General features: G+C 39.2%; 1 protein-coding gene across 1 annotated transcript; it reads right to left on the bottom strand.

Annotated features, from left to right (window-relative positions):
* Window positions 1-3,165: 3,165 nt before the first annotated feature.
* LOC119801741 (dnaJ homolog subfamily B member 6-like) lies at window positions 3,166-13,392 on the bottom strand. The gene is given in 3 exon segments (XM_042054208.1): window positions 3,166-4,004; window positions 4,007-4,261; window positions 13,284-13,392. Coding segments are annotated over 3 exon segments (639 nt in total). The 3' UTR covers window positions 3,166-3,729.
* Window positions 13,393-14,787: the final 1,395 nt, after the last annotated feature.

Below are 14,787 nucleotides of genomic sequence, written 5' to 3'. Positions count from 1 at the left end.
TTTTATAGCAGTTGTTATGATTTACCATAAACTCACAATTTCATTTGGTAAAGTCCTACCACAATTAAGACTAAAGAATATAATAATAAATGTTTTCCTAGGTGTATACATATTTGACTTCCTGACTAACATAAAAGCTTTGATACAAAAGTAAGTGTAGTTTCAGAAGAACCGGTTTCCATGTTCTCATCTTCTTCATCCTAACTATCCTGCTGAGTTTGCATGCCTCCCATGCTGCCTTCCTACCCAACTTTTAGGGAATGCCCTTAGAGTTGTGTTGGTATTTCACTGGCTTTTCAGACCTTGTTCGATTTCATTCTGCTGGCTGTAGAGTTTTCTGAGGTTGCTTTGTGGGATCCCCGAGACATCCAGGAGTCCTGGTTCACCTGCATTCAGTGTGAATTTCTTAAAATTCCCAAACTAAGAGTCTGAGGGGGATAGGGGGGTCATGAGTTTTAAGACTTGTCCAGTCTACATAGTGAGACTGTCTAATAAAAAATAAATAAATAATCATTATTCAATCCATTCTTCAGCATATGAGTCAGCATCTCAGTAAAGACAAATGAATTAACTCTGTTCTAATAGAAGTCACTTCATTTTCTTCCTATTGTGGTACATACCAGGTTATAAACAAGCACACAGCTTGTAGAGACAGAACTAGAATACAGTACGGTCGTACACTGTGTGGAGTAGAAAGAGCAGTTGGTGTCCTTGGTATTCATGCAAATTGGTGAGAGAAATATATGTGAAAGAGATGGACCCCCCTCAAAGAATGTCTCTTTCTACTAAAGAGTCTATCTTTTCTCACTGACAGTAAATAGCAACTCTGAATTGGTTATGTGTAGCCCCATATGAAATGGAGAATTGTTAATTACCTGTAAATCAGGATTGCTGTCTGGACCACTTGGGACATCAGTCTATTCTTTATCTCTTACCACAGGGTCATGGCCCTTGTGCAAGTGACAGAATTTGCATCCCTGTTAAACCTGACATACAAGAAATACCCTTTCTTTTCTACAGAGGAAGAAATTAAGGTCTCTCACTGAGATTTCCCATTGTCTTTTATGCCGAGCATCACGCATTGAGCTTAGCTTGCCAATTTCTGTCTAATGGTTTTGTCTTTAGAGATCCCAAAAGCAAATAATTCTGTTGCCATTTTCCTTAAGTGCATATATGCCTTTCAAATATTTGGTTGGAAGCAGAAGACTGTCCCTGTCTTGCTCATCTGGGTAAAACTCATTTACTGTTTTTCCTTTTAAACTGTTAGCTCAAGTGACCTTACACACAAGTCCCAGCTGTGCGTTAGCATTGCTTGGGGATGTGTTTGTGCCTTTTGTCTAAAAATACCCAGCCGGTAGGATTCATGATCCATGAAAGCTAATTGAAACAATTTCTCTTCAAGTTTTGGCAAGCGAAGCATGCATTATAAGCATTAATATCTATAAATTGAATTGTTAATGAATCTAGACACTAATAATGAATGCAATTTTGCAAGCTTAACTAGAAACACTAAAATTATCAGGATCTGGAGCAGAGTTTTCAATCATTTTTGCTTATTAAATAGCAAAGCTATGCTTTTAATAAGCTAATCATTTTTATTTGCCCCCATAGGAGTAGCTCAGTTGATTAGAAACAGGTTTCTAAGTGCAAAGTGATGTTGTTTTTCTCTTACTGCCTTAGCCACCAAAGCACTGAAATTGTAAGCTGGGTATTTATCCCACAGCCAGTGTCTTCTGTGCACATTTGTGCTCACATGTGTTTTCTGAAATTCACCCCTTCTGTGTCTCCTCCATATAGTGCCTGTCTCATTCGTATGTATGCTCCTTACATTCTTAAAACAGTCATTAGCACCATTGGTGTAAATAAGTGCTCTTGTGTCACATGCAGACATTTTAGAAGATTGTACATTCTCAGAGTGGAAAACAAAATGAGTTTCATGATTACCTTTCTGATTTCTATTATTTTTAGACTCAGTAAGTCCTTTGGTGTATATTTCAATTTGAATGCCATCTCCATGTGAAAATTTTACATAGCCCCAGTTAAGAAGCTTTTAACAACATCCAGTAAGCAAGGCTGATCAATGCTGTAGTGTGTTGTGTTCAGAGCTAACATGACTGAGACGGAAAGCTGTGCACTTAGGAGACAGTTACTGCTTTTAGTAGTTCCTCCCTTATTGTTCCCGAGCATCCTGAGATAGATAGTCAGTGTGCCTTCCTGCGCCTGTCCACTTATTGCCTAGGAATGCCATAAGCACTAAGCAGAACTTGCAAGTAATAACTAGGGATCTCTGGCTTCTGTTTATATTCTCAGGGATGTGACTAAATTACATTCAAAGTGCCTTAGCTGATTGATATTGACAATTACTTAGGTTTGCATGATAGAGAACTAAGATGCTGAAGCAGACATAGAATCTGATAGTCAGTGTGGACTGTGCATCAGATACTGTGTGCTGGAACTGTTGTGGAAGGATGGTGGGGGGTGGATTCCTTGGTATTATTTATTTCTCAGCATTGTTGAATATTCCTTTAGGCTACCAGGTTTGACAATATATCGTCTTTTTTTTTTTTTTTTTTTTTTGGTTTTTCGAGACAGGGTTTCCCTGTAGTTTCTAGAGCCTGTCCTGGAGCTAGCTCTTGTAGACCAGGCTGGCCTCGAACTCAGAGATCCGCCTGCCTCTGCCTCCCGAGTGCTGGGATTAAAGGCGTGCGCCACCACTGCCCGGCTAATATATCGTCTTTTTAGGAAAATGAAATTTGTTACCTACGTGTAGTATATGGTACAGGATACCTCAGTGATATAGTATGTATGTATTGCTTTGTCAATTATAAAGCAGTTTGCAGGCTCATCCAACATGGATGTAATAATCACACATGTGCCTTGTTTTCCTGATGACTGTTTACAAACTTCACACTTCCGCCTTGATGCTCAAATAAATAGTTTTACCAAAGCGGCATCTTGTGATCTCTCAAGCATCATTTACTGCTGTCTTCGAAATGGCTAAATGGTCTGGGGAAAGTTGCCCTGGGAAGAAAAATCTTCCCACAAAGTGTTTTTGAGACACTCATTTCTTTCTTTTTTTTTTTTATTTTCTTTCTTTTTTAAGCAAATGACAAAGACCCAAATTACCAGTTTTTCTTAAACCTAAGCTTAACATTACATACTTAAACAATTTTCAGAACTGACGAATTTGCCAGCATCCATGCACAACTAGAAAGCATCCTTAATTTACACTAAACCAGAAATGTATTACCATTGATGCAGTAATAGCGTTAATTACTAAATACTGAAAATAAAATTGAAATATTTCTGCAGAAGGTTCATCTGGCAACGTTAGCTTCACAGCAGGCTGACACTACTCACTCACAGTTCAACACAATGGGAAGCAGATCCATGCTGGTGTCAGAGAACAGTCTCGTCCTAGCACTACTCAAGAGTCACAGGGCTCACCTCGGATTACGGTTTGTTTTGTTTTGTTTAAAGCAAAGTGCATACAGAGGTTACAACAATTTTTAAGACAAAAAAAAAATGGTCCTATTTTGTGGTCCCAACAACAAACTCAAAAGTCTATGACAAATAGGGGCTCCGATGAGCTGTTTTATAAATACTTTAGATTAGGTACAGTTATACAGAAAGTTGAGTTCGTTTGAAATCTTCAAAAAAAAAAGTTCCTGTTATTCCTCAAATGGTTCTTGTTATGGTTTAACATTTCTGTTAAATGTGTGCGTTGAATTACTTGTTGTCCAAGCGTAGCAGGTGCTCCTTACCATTTATCGTCAAGGACTTTAACTGTCCGTCTTCTTCAACTTCTACTCTTTCTTGACCATTCTCCACAATTCTCTTTGTAGTGATTTTTTTGCCATTAACTATCTTAGTAGAAGTTGATATTGATTTGAAGTTGCCCACTCCGCTGCCACCAAATGATGCTGAAGAGAATGAAGTGAGACCCCCGTGTCCTAGTGACCCGAATGAACTGAATCCTGTATCAAAAGCAGGAAATCCACCTCAAAAGAAGGAAATCCACTGAAGGCAGAGAAAAACGAGCCTGTACCTTGGCTTCTATTTCCTCGGGAAGCCCTTCGGCCCCCAAAAAAGTCATCAAATGGGTCTTCAAAGAAGTCAAATGAAAATGGGTCTCTTCCACCAAAAAATTCCCTGAAGACATCATCTGGATTCCGGAATGTGAAGCCAAACTCAAACGGACTGTCGAAATGACTTCCACCTCCTCCTCCACCATTTAATCCTTCTTTGCCATATTGAGACACTCATTTCTTAGCTAGTAAACTTTTTACTATTTTCTGGGATTTTTTTTTTTTTAAATCAAGATTCTAAAGTTTTTCTTTTTTCAAGTTATCCTTGAACAACAACAAAATGAATAGGCACAAAATTTGGGTGATTGTACTTTTTCTGAACGATAAAGGTAATTTAGTCCCAGGATTTCAGTCCTGCCTAGATTTGATTGCCTATTTTATTAACACATTATTCTTTAAAATATGTATACTGATAAATGTGTTCTGTCATCAAAATCTTCTCCAGAAATGTTGTGTCAATTGGCAACCATCTGACATGGCTACTTGAAGCACTAGAGTAAGATAGGGATTTTGCTTTTGTTTGTTTTGACATTTATTGATTTTCATGTAAGTTAATTCTGTAGGCAAGTCTTTTTTTTAAAAAAAAAAAAAACTTGTTCTTTGACAATTTTGTGTCTTGGGTTTTGGAGCCTGATGAGCTCACCATTGTTATACAACAAAAATCTTAATCACAACTGGTTGTGATTATAATTACTGATATACTTAGAACAGTTAACTTTTTCTTATTCAAGTATTTGACTAAAATGTCTGTATTTAAATTTTTTTCAAATACTATGCTATGTGCTAGTTCAGAAAACCAGCTCACTATCCTTAAGAAAATATTTAGTTAGATGAATTGCCATTATAACTATACTACATTTTTAAAACTATAACTCTGTTATGTAAAAATATTTTCTCTGTATCTGTAGTTTTGTAAGTGGAAGTGCCAAAATATGTCACTACAAAAGACATCTCATTCCAGGCTTGGCCTGCCCCCATTTCTTCGGTCTCCACCTCCCAAAGGTTGCAATTACAGATTCACCTATCACACCCAGCTTGAAAGAGTATTTTTTAATCACAGATATTTTCTACTTTTTATGACTGTCTTAGGAAGATGACACCTTAAAGAAGAAATTGAAGTGATAAATCAGACACAAGTGTAGGAACAATTTTTATTGCAAGCTTGATTCTTGACCATCATCTTAAAATATTCTTTTCAGTAAAAGAAGTATCGAAGGCTTTGTAATTTAAAAATATAATCTGTTACTATTAATATGAAATTATAGTGAGAGAGACATACAGACACACGTGGGGGAGGGACAGAGGGAGAGAGAGAGAGGGAGAGATCTGGCATAAAGGTTTTAGCTAAGACATGACCAAGAGCCAGGCATCTCTTTAGATTCTCTGCCCTGTATTTTTTGTAGAATCTTTCCATGGCATACACAAATCAAGGGATCAGTGGAGCTTCTCACAGCATGAACAAACTCCACCAGATCAGACAAGTGATGAGACTTACCACTGTCTGTTCTTCAGCGCTCGCCCCTTCCCCTCTGGAAGGATCACAAGTATTAGTTCTTTTTTATCCTTCCAGGGTTTTGTTTTTTTAAAAGTATATGTAGAAACTAAGAAAATATCTATTCTCTGCCCCTTTCTGTTTAAGCACAGATGGTATATTTGTCTGGTCTCAGAGTTAGTTGCCTCAGTGGACCAAACAGGGTTCTTTGAATATGGAGGCAGAGTAGTGGCCTGTTTTGTTTGTGTTGTGGGCTGAGCTGAGTCTAGTAGAATCCATGTAGCAGTGACTATTGATTGTGCTTAGCAACTGAGAAAGACTCAAGTGTTCTGCAGAATAGATTCCTGTGACTTCTGTGTAGAGAAGCAGATCAATAGGTGTACAAAGTAGAGTTCATGATGTCTCTTCCCCCATAACTGCTCATCTTCAACTCAATTAATGAAACGATTATTTTGTAAGTTGTGCAGACAGCAAGTAAATGGCCAGCTTCCATTCCCATCTCTTCAGCCTCTAGATGTCCCTCCACACCCTGCATAACAACAATGTCTGTTCAATCAAGAAATCTTATTGGCTCTGATTTCAAAAGGCATTATATTACCTCACATCTCCACCACTCCCTCTGGTCCAGCCTGGCCCTGATGCCTGTGTGCCCGTGCTCCTGCAGTACCTCCTCTCATCTGCCTTTGTTCCTTGTGATGGTTTGGAAGAAAATGGGCCCCCAAAGCACTGACACTATTAGGAGGTGTGGCCTTGTTGGAGGAAGTGTGACACTGCAGGGGGGGTGGGGGTGGGGAGGTGGCTTTGAGATCTCTTTTGCTCAAGCTTTCTTCAGCATGACTGTTAGTCTACTTCCTGCTGCCTTCTGGTCAAGATGTAGGCAGCACCACATCTGCCTGCACACCACCATGTTCCCCTTCATGGTGATAATAGACTGAACCTCTGAAACTAAGTGAGCCACCTCAATGAAATGTTTTCCTTATAAGAGTTGCCGTGGTCATGGTAATTCACTAATGCTTTTCACAGCATTAGTAAACCCTAACTAAGACACCTTTCCTGTCCTATACAGTCCATGTAACACAGGGACCTTAACTAACCATTTCCCCACCTGACACTCCAGAAACTTCCAACTGAAATGAAATTAAAACCCAGATGCCATACTGAAGCCCACGACAGTTGAGTTGCCGTCTCCCTCTGCTTCACCTTCGGCTGTTTCCACCTTTCCTGCTCCGTGAACAGAAGGTTTGTTTGTGTCGTCATCCTTGAATGTTCAGAGTTGTAATGTCCCAGATGTCCTTAAGACTGAATTCAGCACTCAGTTTATATAACCTACTTCCTGGCAAGTTTTTTCTATCTCTATATTACAGATACAACTCTTTCTACTCAAAACACACGTAACTATCTAGAAGTAATTTTTGTATCTATGTTAGTTTTCTGGTATTTCCTGCTAAAATTTTAATTTCCACAGGTGTGGAACTGTGGCTATCCTGTTTATTTATTTATTTGTCTATCTATCTATTCATTTATTTATTTTTGGTTTTTAGTGACAGGGTTTCTCTGTGTAACAACTCTGGCTGTCCTGGGCCTTGCTCTGTAGACCAGGCTGTCCTCAAACTCACAGAGATCTGCCTGTCTCTGCCTCCCGAATACTGGAATTAAAGGCGTGCGCCACCACTACCCAGCCCTATTTATTTTTCAATTCAGCAGATGCTAACTGAGCACTTGCCATGGCATTCACATTTCAGGTGGGACTACAGTGCAGAAGGAAGGTTTTATGGGGGCTTTCACTTTGTGTGTGCATGGGCATGTGTGCGTGGAGGAACCAGGCAATAAAGATGTAAAATATTTTAATTCTATGTGCTATGAAGGAAAACAAATACACAGAAGAGTGCAGCTTGTCTACATATTAACAGTTTTTATTTTCTTCTGCTATTATCACAAGAATGTTTTTTAACAAGCTTAAAACCCAGTGGCTTATTAATATTTTGGAGGTATACTTGGATTTTTAAAATCCAGGTTAGACTTAGCTCTGAGTTCTGTGATTCACAGTGTATCTCCCTCCATCCCTTTCCCTTCCCTATTTCTTTTGTTTCTTTTTCCTCTGGATCATTTTGCTCAGGTTAGTCTCCAGCTCATAGCTCAAGTGATCCTCCTGCCACATCCTCCCAGGAGGACCAAGCATGGACTACTGGCATGCACTCACACACCAGACTGCTGCTGCCTCTGTTGCTACTGAAATTCCCACCCCACCATTTCTTTATTGTCAGTGGAGTATCGAACCATGCTGTGATAAAAAAGTTAGGATAAAAGAGATGGGGCTTCGCAGTGCAAGACATTTCAAGGCTATGATTGAGTCATTTGTTTTAACTTTCTAGTAACTAAAATAAGTTGCACAATCAAGTTTAAAGTCTAGGGGACGGGAGATGAGCTCTGGCCACTGTGAAAAATGGATCCTGATAATATATTCAATGTCTCAATGAAGTTGCCAGGTCAGTTGAGTAAAGTAGGAGGAAGGAGGCAACTCACTGTAGACATCTGAGGAAGGAGGATTCCAGAGAGAGAGAACAGAAAATGTGGAGAGGCCAGGGGGAAATACGCCTGGCCTGCTGCAGAAGCAGCAGACTAAGAGAGATCAGAAAAAGCATGGAAGATGCAGAGAAAGCGACTTAGGGACTTTGTAAAGACTTGTTCTTAGAGTCAGCCACAAGCCAGTCATATGGGGGTCTTGAGCAGAAACATGATGAGATGAGATCCAAGCATATGGCCCCCCTTGCTGTCAGCTGGCTGAATAAACACTCCATAATACTTGTTCTGACCTGCAGACTTTCCCGAACAGTCAAAGAGACAAATACTTAATGTGTAAATAGGGTAAAATAACCAAAGCTTTATAACTGGTGGTTAAAAACAATAAAATAAAATTGACAAGAATAGACACTGATATAGATGGTATTGCTTGACAGGGAAGTCCATTCAGTGGAATCTCTTCAACACAAAGGAAGACCCAGTGAGTTTGAAATTAAGCTAGTTATACAGAAAGTACAAGATTGAGCTTGGTCGCCATCCTTTAGAGATCTGAACAGTTACTTCTGCAGGCTTATAAAATGATAGGAAGCAGATAATTTTACACAGAAGCAATTCACTGGAATTAGCAAGTCTTGCATTTATTGAATAGAAAAATTAAGACCTATGTCTTAATGTTAAACATTTAAATAATGCAGAAATAAAAACATCATTAAATTGTAATAACTTGCAATCATGAGCCAAACAAATCAGGAAAAACTTAGTCATGCCCTGTTGATACTGTTGTCACATGAGATTAAAAGAAATTGTCGATAACCTCATCAACCCCATGCTTTATGTCTCGTCCTGACCAGAGGAATTAATGGTCACGTTCAAATGATTTTCTTCTATCGTCTCTTATATGGCCTTTTTGGAAAGGAAGATCTTAAGACAGAAATAATTCTACTCTGTTGTTGTATTCTATTTGCATATCTAAAGTAGGCAGCTATGAAAAACTTTTTGAACAATATGAAGATTAAATTTCTTAATGTCTTTTAAGATGTTTTAATATAATGTTTTATTAATTCTCTGAGAACATCTTACAATGTGTTTTGATCATATTCACCCCCACTCCTCCCTTCTCTGAAGATTTTTAACAAATGTTCAACTCATGTGAAAATCACAGCTGTCTTTCTCCAGGCTCTGTATTATTCTTCTCTTATTAATGTATTAAAATTGACAGTTGATTAGAATGGCAAAAATGACTCATATTTCTTAGATGTCATTATTGTTCTTAGATCAGGTTATTGACTTTAATTGCAGTTTGAGAGACACCTGTGATTCGTGTTCAAACCCACACAGTCTGGATTCAGAGTCTGAGCTCTTACCCACACGGTGAACTGGATTATCACAGAAATTTCAAGCACAACTTCTTACCATGGTTCCTACCTTTACTAATTGCATCATATTATAGTTTTTATGATAATTAATCATCAGTTAATAGTCATATTCACTGCCCTAGCATGTTAATATCTTTGATAATTCCCACTTTGTTCACTCTTACTCTTAGATTTGATTTTTCTCTTTGTTACTGCCTATCCTCCTTATTGCTCTCAAGGAAGACGGTGGAATTCTGATGTAATGTCTAGGAATAGCTTTTCCCATCTTATGTAATGACCACTGTAAGTCCAAAAGTGTTTTTCTTTCCACAGTTTGGTCATTTCTTTCTGTTACTGAAGAAGACTGAGTTTTGCTTTCTTTCTTATATAGATAATGTTTTAGGAGATTTGTTAGTTTGCTTTGTTTTCCATATAGCCCAGGCCTTGAGCTCACTATATAGCTCAGGCTAGCCTTTAACTTAGAGTGGTCCTCTTGCCTCATCTTCCTGAAAATTATAATTGTAGGTGTAGATACTACACACAGCTGAAAGGTAGTTTTTCTGGGTTTTTGTTTAGTTGATTGGTTGTTTTGTTTTTTCAAGGCAGGGTTTCTTTGTGTAATAGATCTGGCTGTCTTGGCACTTGCTTTGTATACCAGGCTGACCTTGAACTCACAAAGATCTGACTGCCTCTGCTTCCTGAGTACTGGGATTAAAGGTGTGTACCACCGCACCTGGCTCCTTTGTTTTGTCATGGTATGGATCTAAATTCTCAAGGTATTCCATAAGGACTTTTATAATTTGACCATTTGTGATTTTTTTAAGTTTTCATAAATTTTGAGTCATTATCTGTTCAGCTATTACATTATTACATCTTCATTTTCCCTATTTTCTTCTAGGGTTTCTACTATTGTAAATCTCTGCTTCCATCCTCTGTATCTATTGACTTCTATTTTGTGTCCTCTATCTATTTGGTGCATTATCCTGCACTTTAGAACATTTCTTCAACTTTACTTTGTGATTTGCTGATTCTTCTTCTAGCTTTGCTGAGTGAATTGTTTTTACATTTGAATGGAGTTTACAACATACTGTCTCCAAACCCCTCCCCCAAATGTTATGGTATCATGGCACTTAAAAACAGCAAAAGCAGGGCTTTCTCTCTGATGTTCGGGTGGAAGCCTATATTTAATCTATATATATATATATATATTTTTTTTTTAAAAAAAAAAGACTTTCTGTTTTCCCTGAAAGCCTGTTTCTCCCATAAGAACTTCTCGGTAGACAGAAATTCCACACACAAACTTGTGCTAGCTATCTATGCTCTACCAGTTTTGACTTCCTCCTTCTGGTGAGGCTTCATTGATCAAGGAGCACTAAGATCCCTGAAAGGCTCTCTGACCCCTTCCCTCCATCTGCTTCTGTTCTTCCTTCCTTTTTACCCAGCGCTGATACTCCATTGCGTTCCCTTCAGTCCCTGATGTCACCTCTTGTAATGTAGTTGTACATGCTCAAGGTAGTTTGGGTCCTGGCCTGAATGCAGCCTCATTTGAATTTTATGTCCACTACTCCTGGATATGTATCAATTCCATTAGGTAAACAGAAGCGGTTGCATTTCTTATCGGTACAAATGGTACCACTCAGAAGGTTTTTGTGTGTATGAACCTGGTGTATACATATCTATGCTATATTATATAAACCATGTTCATCTGGTTATAGATGTACTGGATCAGAGAGTATGGGCACGTTCAGCTTTACTAGAAGGGACAAATTTCCTTTCCTGTGTACCTCTGGTGGTTTCTACTTTCACTCATAATATACTTGAACCCTCTTATTGGGCATTCTGGTATACGCTGAGCCTTAAAAATCGTTGTCAGTATTGCCTGTCTGGAATGGTGTTTTTGACATGCAGTGTCTATGAATGTTAATGAACATTTTTTAAAATTTTTCTATAAAGAGCTTTTCTCTCTTGCCTGTGTTTCTGGTGCTTATGTTACCATATTGATTGTATCGATTTATGTGGTTTTGTGTATTGTACTGAAATATCTTGCATTGGAATAATTTTCTGAGAGAGAGCGAGAAGTTGTGAGAGAACGTGTGTATGCATGGATGTGCACACAGGTATATAAGACATTTTCTTAGTATATGATTTATCTCAATTTTTATGCTTTTTTAATAAACATAGTTGTTTGAATATGAGTCAGTTTAGCAGTCTCCCCTTTCTCCTGCCCCACTGTTGAGTTTTGATTTCGTTTTACTTTTCTTTCCTTTTTTGAAATAGGGTCTCACTCTGTGGATCAGATAGCCTTGTGGTCTTGAACTTGTCTATGTAGTTTCAGGCTGACCTACTGGCTTTGTCTCCAGAGTCTAAGGTTATAGGTATGTACTACCACACCATGCTCAGTCTTTTGGTTTTTCATATAAGAAATACTTCCCTGCTATACTGATATACAACTTCTGTCATAAGTCATCGTGCAAACGTTATGTAATTTTTCTTTCTTATTTAGGACTATACTCTACCCAGCAGTGATTTCTCTCTATATATGGTACAAGAATGTTTCCTCTTTTGTTGTTGGTACTTGTGTTAATCCTCAAGGTTTTGATTGTGTGTGTAGATGTGTGTGCATGCATATGTGTATGTTGAGGCTACAGGTCAATCTCATGAGTCATTCCTCAAGTGCTACCCATCATGTGTTTTGGCCAAGAAAGTCAGACTAAATAAATAGTATGCCCTAGGTATCGGGTTATAAGTGTGGCACCATTCTTGGCTTTTTAAACAAAACAAAACTATGATTTCTTTGAATCAAACTCAAGTTCTTTTGCTTGCAAGGCTAGCATTTCACTACCTCAACTATTCCCTAGCTCTGCTTCCTCTACTCTTTAATAATTGTTGGTATTTGAAAGAGGGTTTTCGGGTTGTACATCAGACTCATATGCACAAAAAATCCGCTTAGTGGCATCATTTGTACCAATGAAAAATGCAACAGATTCTAATTTACCTAATGAAATTGATATGTATCCTAGAGCAGTGGACATGAAAATTATATGACAGCTACATTCTTTGCTGTAACCCAAACAAGCACAACTGCCTTACAAGTGACAGCATCAAGGCTTCTATCTTGGCTTTAATAATGACGGCATTTGAAAGGTGACTTTGAGTGGGCACATTCCCCAGAACTAATTCTTCTTCATGATTATATTGACTATTCCTTTCTCTTTGCTTTCCCATATGCATTTCATGATAACTTTTTGTATTAGTTTTCTCCTGCTATTATAAGATGTCACAACCAAGGCAACTTACAGAAAAATTATTTATTTGGGCTTATGGTTCCAGAGAGTTAAGAGTCCATGATGGTGGCAGGAACAGAAAGTTGAGAGCTCACATCTTGAACCACAAGCACCAAGCAGAGAACTGGGAATGGCAGCTCTCAAAGCCCTTCCTCCAGCAAGGCCATACCCCTTAGTTCTCCACCGATAGAGCCACCAGCTATAGATCAAGTATGTAAATGCCCCAAAGTATGTAGAACATCTCATTCAGGCTACCACATTCCACTCCCTGAGCTCCGTAATGTTCTGGCCAAAAAGTAAAAGGTGTTTAATCCAATTTCAGAAGTCCCCATAATCTTTCACAGTCATAATGCTCTATGAAAGTCTAAAGACTCTTCTGAGACTCCAGGCATCTCTTAATTGTAACCCCCTGTAAAATAAAAAAGCAAATTACATACTTCTAATATGTAACGGTATGGAATATACCTTGCCATTCTAAGATGGAGGAATGAGGTCATTGTGAGGAAGTACTGGACCAAATCAAGACTTTAGCTTTGGTGCCTACAGCACACTTGTATGTTGCGGGCTGAGTCTGCTCTCTGTATTGAGTCTCCTTGGCAGATTTCCCACAGCCATGGCACCTCTGCTGTCGTGTAGTCTCCAATACAATCCATGCTCTACTTCCTCCGCTTCACACAGTGGCCTCTCATGGCTTTTCCACAGCGACTCCCGCGCCACACACCACACACTGCCTGGCCTCAGCCACTCTCTGAAACTGTGGAGGAAGATTCCACAATCCCATTGTCCTTGACTTCCAAAGCTCGCACCGTCTGGGTGACATTGCTAAGTTCGACTGCCCGCTCGAGATGGACCCTGTTCTCCTCGAGCTGCGCTTGCAGCAGTTTTTGTTTGCTGTTGCCTTTTAGGGTCAGAAAAGCCCTTATGCCTCTTGCTTTCATCAGTTGGACCACTGTGTGGTCTTGCTCTCAGGGCACCCTACCCTTTAGTCCCTTTATTTTAACTGGAGCTCTCTGAAATGGCTCTAATATTCTCAACAACTACAGCCTCTCTCCAAGCGTAAGCCTTGGCTGTAACATCAAGTTTCCCATTGTCCTTTCCCCTTCCACAGTGTATGTTTTCTTTGTCTCATTTGCTCTTTTTCATTGTAGACCTGTCTAGGCAGGCTTACTAATAACCACAAGATAGAGTCAATAGCAGGCTCTTTTGAAATCTCTACTGACAAATAAATTAGTTCATTACTCTTAGATTCAGCCTCAAGCAAATTCTTAGGGCATGGGCAGAAAGAAGCCCTTTTTTTGCCTCTAGATCACAGGAGCAGTGGTTTCTGGCCAAGCCACTACTGTTGCTATCTTCTGAAACCTCTTGTGATGGGCCTCCATAGTCTGCATAGCTCTTACCGCTACTATTTTCCAAGCTCCTTCTAGGAATGTCCTTAGGTTCCACGTACAGTGCCCCACCACTTTTCTAGTTCAAGGTCCCAAAGTCTTTCACATCTGTTCAGAACTCTGTGTGGTCAGGTTCTTTGCAGCAGCCCCCCACCGCTGACACCCAGTTCTCTGTTAGTCCTGGCTGTGAGTAAACAGCACAATCAAGGCAGTGCACAGAGGGGAAGGGTGACTTGGCTTATGGAGGGGTGAGTCTGTCATGACATGGAAGTGTGGCAACAAGCTGTAGACTTGACTAGAAACTGAGAGCTCCACCCTTGAACCTGAAGGCAGGAAGCAGAGAGAGCAAACTGGGGCTGACATGGTTTTTGACACCTCAGAGTTTGCCACAGTGACATACTTCTTCCAGCAAACCGTACCTCCTAAACCTACCCAAGCAATGCTACCAACTGGGGACCCTAGTATTCAAGTACATAAGACTATTGGAGGTGGGGGATCTCATTCAAACCACACTTGTCAAGTTCAAGAAAAGGGATTATTAAATTTTTGAAATTATATAAACATGAGGGAGAATTGTTCTCTATAAAATATAGAACCATTCCATCCTTAGACATGTTTGTATATCTTTCCATTCATTTATACCGTTCGTAATGTATTTTAATT

The sequence above is a fragment of the Arvicola amphibius genome, chromosome 15, assembly GCF_903992535.2.
Source record: "Arvicola amphibius chromosome 15, mArvAmp1.2, whole genome shotgun sequence".
Lineage (NCBI taxonomy): Eukaryota > Metazoa > Chordata > Mammalia > Rodentia > Cricetidae > Arvicola > Arvicola amphibius.
This window is presented reverse-complemented; position numbering and strand designations above follow the sequence as displayed.